At 45.9% G+C, this 12,322-nt stretch overlaps 1 protein-coding gene across 1 annotated transcript in view; it reads left to right on the top strand.

Moving 5' to 3' along the window:
- LOC144139702 (uncharacterized) overlaps positions 1-10,498 on the top strand; it is a 48,948-nt gene extending 38,450 nt beyond the window's left edge. The window contains exons 10-13 of the mRNA XM_077671988.1: positions 840-1,047; positions 7,745-7,782; positions 8,337-8,435; positions 10,280-10,498. Coding sequence (XP_077528114.1) covers positions 840-1,047; positions 7,745-7,782; positions 8,337-8,435; positions 10,280-10,498 — 564 coding nt within the window. The remainder of the gene's footprint in view (positions 1-839; positions 1,048-7,744; positions 7,783-8,336; positions 8,436-10,279) is intronic.
- Positions 10,499-12,322: the final 1,824 nt, after the last annotated feature.

The following is a 12,322-nucleotide window of genomic DNA, read 5'->3' as shown; positions in this document are numbered from 1 at the left end:
TGCTTGGCTCCGAAGGACACAGGGCCGATTCCGGTGGTGGTTGCCGCTTTTTCTGATGGGTGTGGAAGTGGGAAACGGCATGTGTCGAGATTCCAGAGGGTGTTATTATCGTCAGGCGGTCGAAATCGATCTAGAGCCGTGCACTACGGCGCGCATTATAGCCCTGGTGTACCATCAGCACGTTAAACTTCACAATAATAATGTTTCGTTATTTGTTTATTATTTTTTATTATTTTTGTCTTTTTTTTAGTTCTTTTTCTTGTTCTTGTGGGTCAGCATTATTATTTGTTGATTATTTTTATTTACCTTCGATAAAGGCAAAATGTGTGCCTTGCGCCGATTATGCACTTTGAGGAAATGTAGGGTGCTAATTTGCTCCTAGATTTTCCCGATCTTCATCGCACCTATCGGCGGTTTTATATTTCTTTCTTGCTTTGTTGTATACCTGATGTATATTTTTGATTTTATAGTTTTATCCGGTAATTGGTTATTCTCTATTGTTTGTACCGCTTGTATGTTAAACACAAACCAACTTGCTGTTTCTATTTACACAATTATGCAGGCAAACTGCTTTACCTTGATGAATTATGAATTTTTTTGCAAAGGCAGAAAAATGAAAATGGGCTACGGAAGTCCTAGACAAAGAAAGCTTGCTTGCTTGCATGTCGTGCTTTCTGCACGTTATGACCCTGACCCCTCTAGTAATTCACCCGCATGTCTATATTTCCATATAACATCTTCATCAAGAATCCAGGAGTGTTATTTCTGTGATTTTTTGTGTATATTCTTGCTGTTAGAAGAGCCTTACCTTTTGTCTTTGTTTTTTCCCTCTCTCTTAGATTTGTGCCGCGGCAGAGCACATGGGCCTTCCATTTACAATAGCCGTGTACGACTTGCAATACGGCAATGATGTTTTTAGTTGTCCGGCGTTTAACCTGACAGATGCAATACCATTCCATCGAGTGGAACTATTTTCGAAGATCTGGGAAGCCAGTCAGTACTACGACATGGGAAACTATCAGCAAAATGAATGCTTGTCGGTTTTCGGTACGTACTAAAAAGCTTGACGTTTTCATTTGCAGCGTCCAATGGAGTTTTAGCGTTCTGTACGAGAACGCTGGGAACGGATCACTATAGCAACCGGATTACGCGCTGTAGTATAGTCGGAGTTACGAGAGCTTGATTCGGGAAGGAATGGGGAACTCCAACGCGCTGACGATTCTCCCCCGTCAGTGATGGTACAGGCACAATTATGGATGGCACAATGATGGCAGAGAGAACGTGAAGAGCAAATACAATTTTCTTTATGCGTTCACTGCTTTGTCCTGAGAACAGTGACCCGAATTTCATCACAATTTCATCACTAGCTCGAAACAAGCAGTGGAGACATTAAGGAAACATCTGTCATGAGCAACCCTGCGAACGCGTATGTGCCGAGACTCCCGAAGGAGTATCTGGCCAAACCCTCCCAAGGAGTATTGCCAGTCAAGCAGGTACGAAGGGTTCCAACAGTAAAATGTACACGGAGATAAGAGAAGAGGAATGGGAAGGAGGCAAGCGTTCCAGAATGAGGAAGACGAGGGAGGCTGTGCTGCTCTTGTGCACTTCACAGAAAATTCCAAAAGAGTCGCAGCCTAATTCGAATCTTATTCTGGCACCTCACCACAGCCCCCGAAAAGCATTAATTTCTTAATATTTTTCTAAAATTCTTCTCTCTTCTTCTTCTTCTTCTTCTTTATTTATTTATTTATTTTGTCCCCTTGTTTATTTATTTTAATATTGACAAATTTCCGAACTTGATTCCTCAAAACACAAGAGGATAAAAGCTTCCAAATTTTTCGAATTTTCTCCTAATCATAAACCTAGGCAGTTATCTCATTCGGTTTCCCGACTGATGTTTGGCCGATCACCTGATTGGGAATGCGCCAATAAGTTTAAGGAACACCACCACCGCAACCACCATGCTACGTTTCTGGAACTGACCCCGGCGCCATTGGGGCCTGACTACGCCTCAGGCCAACCAACACATCTCTCAGGCGGTGGTCCTGGAAGGAGGCCCCACGGCAACGCACCGTCGGCAACGCCAGAAACGAGAACCAGCAGGATGGCCAGGCTGACACGCTAGAGCTACGCACCGACGCACCAACTAGGGCTACGCTCCCTTGGCTTTTGGAGGCGACGGCTGTGGCCACTTCGTGCAAGCATCTACGAGACACTAGTTTCCGTGGTTTCTAACCCCAAACAAGAACACATCAGCTGTCACGTGAGGCGGCGACACCATACTCCACGAATTTTAGGTGAACTCGAACCGAGAGAACATTTCTTTGACGTTTTACGTACTTGTCGGGTGCTCCGAAATATTGTCTTCGTCAATTAAACATTTTCTCTGTCTATCCGGTTCACTTGGTGAATTGGCGTGACAATTTTGATGAACCTGCGTGGACTTGGAAGTGGGTTTGGTAAATTTGAGTGAAATGAAAGCCAAGCCAGACAAGAAGCCGCAACTCAATGCAAACTTTTGCTGTCTTGGGGTGGTCACTCTGATACTCCGACTCGGAGTACGCCCATGCGCTGCTTCCCCCAATCCGAGCGAGAGTCACCGCTCTCCAACCGAACGTGTACCCGATTTCGGAGCAACACATGATCGTGGCGCTACGGCACGGCCATTTCAAACAGCCAAGCCGGCCAAGGTGTTTCAATAAACGGCGGTCTCCAGATCGAACTCGTTAGCTCAAGCCAAAGTTGCGAACGTATTTCTGAACTTTGAACACAGGAAGCGGTGCCGTGAACAGTTTGGCGAACTTTGTCGCGTAAACTTGCGAGTCATCGTCGTCTGAGCTTCCTCGGCGTCGAGTTTGAGCTGCAGAAGCAGTGGAGACGGTTCCCTTAGACTGAATAGGGGTCACCGTTCAGTAATAGCAGGAGAAGCAAAAACGTCGAAATACTCCCAAAACAAACCACCTGCTAGGCATCAGCGAATGCCGCCGACTAGGCAGGCGAGTATGGGCGAGCGGAACGAGCTGCGGCAGCCGGGGTCAGGTGACCCGATCGCCTTCAGACATGCCTCTAGATGTCGGCGACGCTCGCACTTCGGAGTCAGAGCAGTCGGAGGGCCTCAGAGAGGACGACGCTCCTAGACGACCAATCGAACATACGTTGAGCGCTCGATTGCGACAACCCCAACAAGAATTCACTTTTCGCAGTGCTCCAGAGCGCTCTAAAACGACCTCCCGAATACAGCACCTGAATGGTGTGGTGAACTGCGTTGGTGAACTGTGTATGTTAGATTAGGGTGTACTCAGACTTTGTGGGGCTACAAGACAGCATTTGGGAGAGTAGACAGTGCTCCCCCCGCCCCCCCGGTGCTGAGAAGAGACTGTCCTTTTTCGGGACCACTTGAGGAAAAAAGGCTTAAAAGGGGGAGGTAATAACGTCACGAGGAACCATCCTCTCCTGCCCCCCCCCCCCACCCCGAAGAGAGGAACTTCCCGAAGAAGAAGACGACTAGAAGAAGAGAAAGAAAAGGGAGACACGGGGAATGTCATGGGCAACCCCCCGAAGGAGGGGTCGGGAAGAAGTGGCAGAAGAGGCAGGGGGTGGGACGGGGAGAGCAAGTGATGGAGACGCCTGCGCGGAAGCTCTAGGCACTGCCGACCCTGGAAAGACGCCCAGCCTGCCTTCAGATCGCAGCTCCATTCAACGATTCTGAGCGCGACAGCGCACCCTTGGCGGCTTCGGAAACGAGAACCAGCGGGGCTGCCTGGCGTGAACGCTCGGGGTGCGCACCCGAGACAAGTTCCGACAGCGCCTGGGGCAATGCACCCTGGGCTCCGGTAGCGTGCCCTGCAAGCATCTCGAGTGGTGCTCGACTACCGGACCCTACGGATTCCGTCTACTACCAGCAACGGACACTGATGGGAAAGTGAGCGAAAGCTCACTGTATATGGTGCATGCGGCCAGAACCTTCTAGTTACCGCAGTGAGGAATGGTGTGATGCGAGGCGTTGCGCGTAATATTACCCTACCATATTAAACGTCTTGCTTTAGATGCAGAGCATCTCTTAGTCGACCCTCCGTCGTCCGTCGGTGTCTGGCGTCCGCACCTCTCCTCATTTTCCCCTCTTCACGCCAGCTGTGATAACGCCGCTCTACTCCTCGCCGCTCGGCTCGTCTCGTGCCGGCTCAGGAAGACACCGGCAACTCTGTCGCTCCGGGAGCCTTTAAGGGTAGCGTGTTCATCTCGTGCCGGACCATGAAGACACCGGTGACACTGTCGCTCCAAGAGCCATCTCATGGGCGGGGCTATGTCCCTCCCTTGTTGTTGCGCCGTCCACACCCCCACTGCGCATGCGCGACTCTCCTCCATTCTTCTCTCCTCCAGCTTTATAAAAGCAGGTGCGCGCGCTGCGCGGCGTTCAGTATACTCCGAGACGCCGCCTGCGGCGGTTCTGCTCCGGTGTGGAACCTACACGGAACCCCCATGCTTTGCATCACCACATAGTTCCCTTCGGGGAGATAGTGTAGTTTATATCTGCATCTGATTTGCGGGCTAATTGACGTGACAATATGAAGTGGTGGCGGCTACCCAGCCCCTTTTCGGTGATTTCTCTGTGACGTGGGTAGAATCTTGTTTGCGCGATTGCCAACCGCCTGTATAAGCCACTACCGAGACAGGTTCCTAGGCGATTTTTGTGAGGCCTCTAGTTCTGTTCGATGTTATCGTTTGACTGCTGACGTGCAATATCAACACTTATCAACATGTTTTCAGCGATCACCTATATTACGTTTCTCCTGCCCAGATTACTTAACTTTAGCACTAAAAGTGAAAGCTTTTGAAAATTTCTTGCGTTTATTCTGGTCAAAAGACACCTTTCGTAGCTCAGGATGAGCTGAGTCAGTTGCCAGAGCCGGGTTCTTCCAAACCGAGCATAGCCCTACTTTGTCTTCAGGGCCCCTCTACCATCATCCTTTGCTACTTGGAATTCCTCCCTGCTTCGTAACATAATATGAATGTCCTAAATGGTAGGCTTCCCTCCTACTCAGCCTTAGGTGCCCACCTCAACCACTTGCTAAAGGGAACTACACAATGAATTCCGTATTGGGGTTAGACAACCGATGGTATCATGAACAGTATGTTGAGTTATCTAAGAACACTGGATTCTCTAGGGACGGGAGGTGCGTGCTAGAATTCAACGTGACTATACGTAGGGGCGTAGAAGCGAAAAAGCAAAAAAATTCCTTCCACTCTGTGAAAGCGGGATGACCTGGGGAGTTGTGGTGCGCAATGTTAGCCTAGTCGTAGCGGCTAAGCACAATATATTTTTTCCGCATTGTTCCGGGGAAACAACAGTTGCAGGCGTTTTTTTGTAAACATACTCCCTCCTAGGACAGCCACGTATTGACCGCCGACTTCAATTGTTTAATGTTTACAACTTCTGAGAACTAACTAATTGTGTGCAACAAGGTCGAAACCTCGGCTAGTTGGCACACATTCAGTATGATTGAACAGCGCAAACTTACCGGGACGAGAGAAGGACACAATATGAGCGCTCGTGTTGTGTCCTTCTCGTCCTGTCGACTTTGTGCCGCTCGATCCTAACTATGACAAGCAAATAAAACTCGCGGCAATGGCAGAGTCGCCTTGCCAGCTAATTGTGATACAACATGCTTTCGCTAACACAAGAATTAAACGCAGTTGCTCTAAGCTTGCTCCCTGCGTGATTGGAAATGCTTCTCGTTGGGCCACGCAGTTTGGGAAACCCAGAATAGAAAGACAACTCTCACATCGATGTTAATAAAATCAGCTGCACCTCTAAACACAATTTCATTGCAGGGAACCCTATTTTGTTTCAGTTACAGTAAAGCCGTATTATGAAGTCAATGACCTTTTTTAATTTTATGACTTTTGTTTATACTGCCAACCCATTTTTTCTGGTCGGCGATACCTTCTCTGGAAGAAGCGTCGCGGGAGACCACACACGATTTTCGCCCAGCACAACTCTAAAATAGCTCCGCTGTTGAAATATATATCCTTGAAGTCAGGAATGAATCCCGACATATGATAAAAGCACTCCCTAGAATGAGCAGGTGGACACTACAATGTTCGTGTCTTTGTGACATATAAGTTGGAAACCCTTCTTGGCCATTAAAACTCCTCGGAGTGAAGACGTGGCCACAGTGCTTGAAGAAGCTTTTACAAGATAATCATGCTGTACCCGTTACGCATATGATGCTGCCATCGCCGATAGTTCTGCGTGGACAACCTTATTGTACTTTTTAACTTGACGTGGTGAGGCAACTGACGTTGAAGGCGACTAGATCAGGCTGTTTGTACATTGTTACGCCAGCGATCTCTAGATGGGAAGGTGCACCTTGAACACATTTGGTACCACCCCTTTAAAATAGCAGGCATCACTTATGTGCAGACACCGCACCAAATGTAGAGGCCCATTGCTGTCTGTGTTCGGGAATGGGTCCTCTGTAACTCAAGTAAACAAAACCCCGTTGTCCGCATTCGACATCGCATGCTAAGGCCTGACAGGAAAATCAAAATTATGAAATGTGGGGAGTACCAAGCTCAACATGCAGTTGTCCACAGACTGTCTATAAAGTTAAGAGACTACCCGAAGAAGGATTAGCCTTGTGCACCTGAAGTAAATTCCCACGAGCGTAATTATTCACGACAGCTATTTTTCATGGAAAGGTTTGTAAGCTAGCTGCTCCTTTTCAAGCAAAGCTAGAGCAAATTTTTGTAAGATAGATACCTCAGACGTGAAACCGCGCTTTGTGTCCATCACTGCGATGTAAAATCTTAAGAACATACTAAAAGATGCTGCATGTGGATGTAATCCTGCATGCTATCCGAATTAATTGATAATGCACAACGTCTTGAAGGGTGGGTGCAAAAAGTGTCCTGCTACAGTGGCGACTCACGATAGGAAAATTAGCTGCGATTTACTGCACCGATATTCCTTTAAAGGGATAAATTTTGGCAGCCTATAAAAGAAATATCACTTCCCGTTGCTCTGACCGTCGAATGTTATTTTAAAAAGGTAAGAAACATAACCGCAACTCGGTGCCGTTACGCTCGTATGTCGTTTAGTTACGGGGAATTACAGCATACGGGGAAATTATGGCATGAACAACACTAGGACATACATCTCCAAACACTGATGGCAGCCACCATGGCGATGTCTGTTTTTTAGCTTAAAAATTACCCGTGCTTTTGATCTTTCTTTTGGAGCTTCCTTGCGGCCATGCCGCTACCTCCGTAACATGCAGATTTTGAAGTTTTGTGGAGCTTGACCTTCGAAGTTAGTGATGTTTTCTAGAAGTTTTTGGCGTTCTAATTAACGTAAAAAATAAAGTCAGCTCAATATAATGACGAAGATAAGAATACATTCAATCCCAAGTACTTTAATATGGCAAATAATACTTGGAAAGCTGTTCAGCGCGTTACTTTTTTTGTGTCTCATTATCTGTGCGATGATTCTAAGTTATGAATAGCTATTCGCCCAACCCTTAATATAGCTTGAAAAAGTTACTGTGCTGGGTATTCAAATGCATGACTCGCGATTAGGTTTAATACACACATAAATGTTTGTACGCTGCCAGTACTATGGCCACCAGTGTCACTAAAGCTACAAATAATTTCAATATATCCTCTTTCAAACCTATTACACAAATCATCGTGGTGTAATTTTACACTGAGTTTGAGTTTAAGCAACTTTTATTATTTCTTCCAGAACAATACCTGGCTGAAGCATCTCTATTAGAAAACTTGGTATGGCATTTTTTTTAGTTCATTTTTGTTAGCATAAAGTCGCAATATTTCTTCACGAATTGTCCATTTCAGACGGGTAGGCCAACTTTTTGCATTTATTTAAAGTTTCGGCTTCCTATTTGTTCCCGTAGAACCCTGCTGGCAACAAAACTGAGATCTGCTGTCATCAGACAAATACCATTGTCCCATAATATATTAGTGGGTGCATTGCTGTGAAATATAGCCGTGGTGCTATAGCCGAAGTGAACTGTTGGAGCCAGTTTTTAACGCGAAGCTTTCTACGCCTTTTCGATGGCGTTCAATGTTGCGCCCTAACGCATTGCAGGAAACCCAACTTTACTCAATCAGTTTCACAAAACAGAGATGATAAGCGAAGTCACATACAGTGCCCCGAAAAAAAAATTACCAGTGGCTTACCTCGGCTATGCCAGGATATACGTTGCGTGAGATAAGGTTCAGCTGGTTATTCTTAGGTTTCCTGGTTCTCTAGGATTAGCGCACTATCATGCTTAGTGCTGCTAAAACTATTTCTAAAACAATCCAATCCAATCCAGTCCAGTCCGGTCCAGTCACGGCTCCTCGCGCATGGCTCCTCCCTCAGCACGACTCTCCAGGGGCCACGCGAAGCGGCTACCAAGCGGCTCCGGCGCAGCGTAAGTCAGACTTGGCTACTGCGCAACGGAGGCTCTCAGCTAGGCACGCGCCGGCGCCAGTGCGTCCGCCGCGGCTATAACGTAACGTCACTCCTATGGGATGCGCAGAGCGGCGAATGTGCAGACTCAATTTTCTACACACCCGTACTACAACTGGATTGAATTTCAATTCAACACCATGCGAATTAATCTAATACAATCCAAATCCAATCTAATCCAACCTATACAATCCGATTGGATGCAAATCAATCCAATGCTCCTCGCGCTTGCGCAGAACGGCCCTTCACAGCCCACGCGAAACTGCTCAGCCTCGGCCAGGGTAGCTTACGCTACAAAAGAAATGCGCTTTCCGGACTAGGAATAGAACCGGCATCCCTCACGTTATGAAGCCTACGTCTGTCCGACTGCGTCTTTCAGACACAGAAGAAGCAGTTCGGAGTTAGGACTTACCTTGAATTTGGTCACAGGGAAGAAAGTGTGATTTTTCACGAGTAGCTAACAAAATTCAGCTATAAAGCATCCCTCTTTACGGACGTCTGATTATATGGCTTCGCCTTCGTTCAGCCTGCCATGACTCTACCATGTTCCCGTTGCCCGATGGTTTCATTTTCACAGGAATAGGAAAAGAACGGCTGACATATATCTAGTTTTTTTACTTGTCGAGACTGTTACCAACGCCTTTGGTAAGAAATAAGTAGGAAGATGTGCGCATGTATTACTACCTTTAAAAATTTCGGGAATTGCTGTCTCGTGAGGTTCGGAAAAAATATCAGCAACGTTTTAAGTGTTCTCAGGGGCTATACCAGAAAACAAAATTCAATATACTGATGGTCAGATGGACGGAATGCGTGTAAACAAAAACAGACAACCGACGATTTTACAGCAGGCATACAGCGTTAAGTCCACCTCAGAAAAGATTTGCTACGGGTTCCAATATTACCAACCGGCAACTTGAAAATCAGTAAAAAATGTGACGAAACTCACAAACGGGAATTTAAACATATTTGCCTAAGTGTTCTTTCTAGGGATGAATCCCCGAAAGTACAACGCTACCAGTGTTGCCTTGCAAACGCCTTGAACGCTTTGTAATAAAAGGTTTTTCATCAAATGAAGGGGATGGGTTTATGGAAATGTCTGAGGGATATACGTATGGAGCGTATGGTGTGGAGAGGGATGGAATGGGTATTGACGGAGCTAGATTATAAAAGTTGCCAAGGCGAACAAAAGAGAGGAAGACATCTGTAACAGAAACAAAAAGACGCCATGACTGGAAGGTTAGCAACATCAGTATTTTCAGTGAATAAATAAAATATATGATCTTTAATTTAGAAAATAGCCATATAACTTCGTTTTTCAGGTGGTTTTAGTTATCACTTGGAGTTCAATGAAAAACAATAATTTATTGATTATGCCATAGCCTAATCACATGCTTCAAAGCAAATGGATACCACTGGTCCAGTGGTAAACAGTTAAGAACTGCGTAGTTAACCGGTTTGATAACCATTATGGGTGTGTGGTTTAAAACTGCTGTCTACGTTGTGCGTGTGAATGGCGGACATTTTAGGGAATATGTTATAACGTCACCCCGACAGAGTAGTGACTAAGCAAGAATACTCCACCTTCACTGCTTCTTTGAAATCAAATTCAGTGCGAGAAACAGTTTATATACCCCGTGCGTTTGCTCTGCTCATTATAATGAATGTTGCAGAGGCCTTGCAATGTTTTTGATATAGCGATTCCCGCTTTTAGTCGAGGCTCGCACGAGAGACGACGAGTTTGCTTGTGGCGACGGAACCAATATACGAAACTCAACGAATGTCTTGTGTTTTTTTCTAACCGTGCAGGCGCCGCAAGTTCTGAATGCCGCGGAAGCAGCTGGCGACCAGGACGATGTCAAGCTGTTAGTGTCCCTGGTCTCGCCCGTGGAGGACGAGACTGCCGTCTTCGCCAAAGCATCGGAAACAAGCAGAACCGGCACAGCCATTTCACAAGACAATAACTCTAAGACGGCTGCTATTGAGAACTCGTTTATGCCTGCGCCTAAATTGCAGCAAACTTTGTAGCGCCAGAATACGAAGCGAGGATCAGCTGCACAAACTCCCGCACATCAAATGTCTTCACAGCCATCTTCGTAGTGTCGTACATCAAGCTTTAGTTTGCTGTGAAATAATAAATTGTGGGAGGTCTGCGCTCGTTACGTGACTCCACCAATACCACTTCATTTGGAGCCCTCCTGTACTGTCCTAATTCGTCTTTCTATTCTGCAATTGTCATTCTGATGCTGCCTATGCAGCGTCAGAATGACAATTACAGGTTCCAATATTACCACAGGTTCTTACTTTTACAGGTTCCAGGTACTGCTACAGGTTCCAATATTACCAACCGGCAAGTTGAAAATCAGTAAAAAATGTGACGAAACTCACAAACGGGAATTTAAACATATTTGCCTAAGTGTTCTTTCTAGGGATGAATCCCCGAAAGTACAACGCTACCAGTGTTGCCTTGCAAACGCCTTGAACGCTTTGTAATAAAAGGTTTTTCATCAAATGAAGGGGATGGGTTTATGGAAATGTCCGAGGGACATACGTATGGAGCGTATGGTGTGGAGAGGGATGGAATGGGTATTGACGGAGCTAGATTATAAAAGTTGCCAAGGCGAACAAAAGAGAGGAAGACATCTGTAACAGAAACAAAAAGACGCCATGACTGGAAGGTTAGCAACATCAGTATTTTCAGTGAATAAATAAAATATATGATCTTTAATTTAGAAAATAGCCATATAACTTCGTTTTTCAGGTGGTTTTAGTTATCACTTGGAGTTCAATGAAAAACAATAATTTATTGATTATGCCATAGCCTAATCACATGCTTCAAAGCAAATGGATACCACTGGTCCAGTGGTAAACAGTTAAGAACTGCGTAGTTAACCGGTTTGATAACCATTATGGGTGTGTGGTTTAAAACTGCTGTCTACGTTGTGCGTGTGAATGGCGGACATTTTAGGGAATATGTTATAACGTCACCCCGACAGAGTAGTGACTAAGCAAGAATACTCCACCTTCACTGCTTCTTTGAAATCAAATTCAGTGCGAGAAACAGTTTATATACCCCGTGCGTTTGCTCTGCTCATTATAATGAATGTTGCAGAGGCCTTGCAATGTTTTTGATATAGCGATTCCCGCTTTTAGTCGAGGCTCGCACGAGAGACGACGAGTTCGCTTGTGGCGACGGAACCAATATACGAAACTCAACGAATGTCTTGTGTTTTTTTCTAACCGTGCAGGCGCCGCAAGTTCTGAATGCCGCGGAAGCAGCTGGCGACCAGGACGATGTCAAGCTGTTAGTGTCCCTGGTCTCGCCCGTGGAGGACGAGACTGCCGTCTTCGCCAAAGCTTCGGAAACAAGCAGAACCGGCACAGCCATTTCACAAGACAATAACTCTAAGACGGCTGCTATTGAGAACTCGTTTATGCCTGCGCCTAAATTGCAGCAAACTTTGTAGCGCCAGAATACGAAGCGAGGATCAGCTGCACAAACTCCCGCACATCAAATGTCTTCACAGCCATCTTCGTAGTGTCGTACATCAAGTTTTAGTTTGCTGTGAAATAATAAATTGTGGGAGGTCTGCGCTCGTTACGTGACTCCACCAATACCACTTCATTTGGAGCCCTCCTGTACTGTCCTAATCCGTCTTTCTATTCTGCAATTGTCATTCTGATGCTGCCTATGCAGCGTCAGAATGACAATTACAGAACAGACCGTGTTTAGGAACATCACACGCAATGAGCTCCAAAGGTCTGAACAATGCTTTAAATTTCTTAGTGCGATAATCTGCTCAAGTAAGCTTTGTTATGCGGCTTTTCTCATATTTGCAAAAGTTGGGCGAA

The sequence above is a fragment of the Haemaphysalis longicornis genome, unplaced genomic scaffold (genome assembly GCF_048455015.1).
Source record: "Haemaphysalis longicornis isolate Haplotype H1 unplaced genomic scaffold, Haemaphysalis longicornis Haplotype H1 scaffold_5, whole genome shotgun sequence".
Classification (NCBI taxonomy): domain Eukaryota; kingdom Metazoa; phylum Arthropoda; class Arachnida; order Ixodida; family Ixodidae; genus Haemaphysalis; species Haemaphysalis longicornis.
Note: the sequence above shows the minus strand (reverse complement) of the source record. Positions and strands in the feature narration are given on the sequence as shown.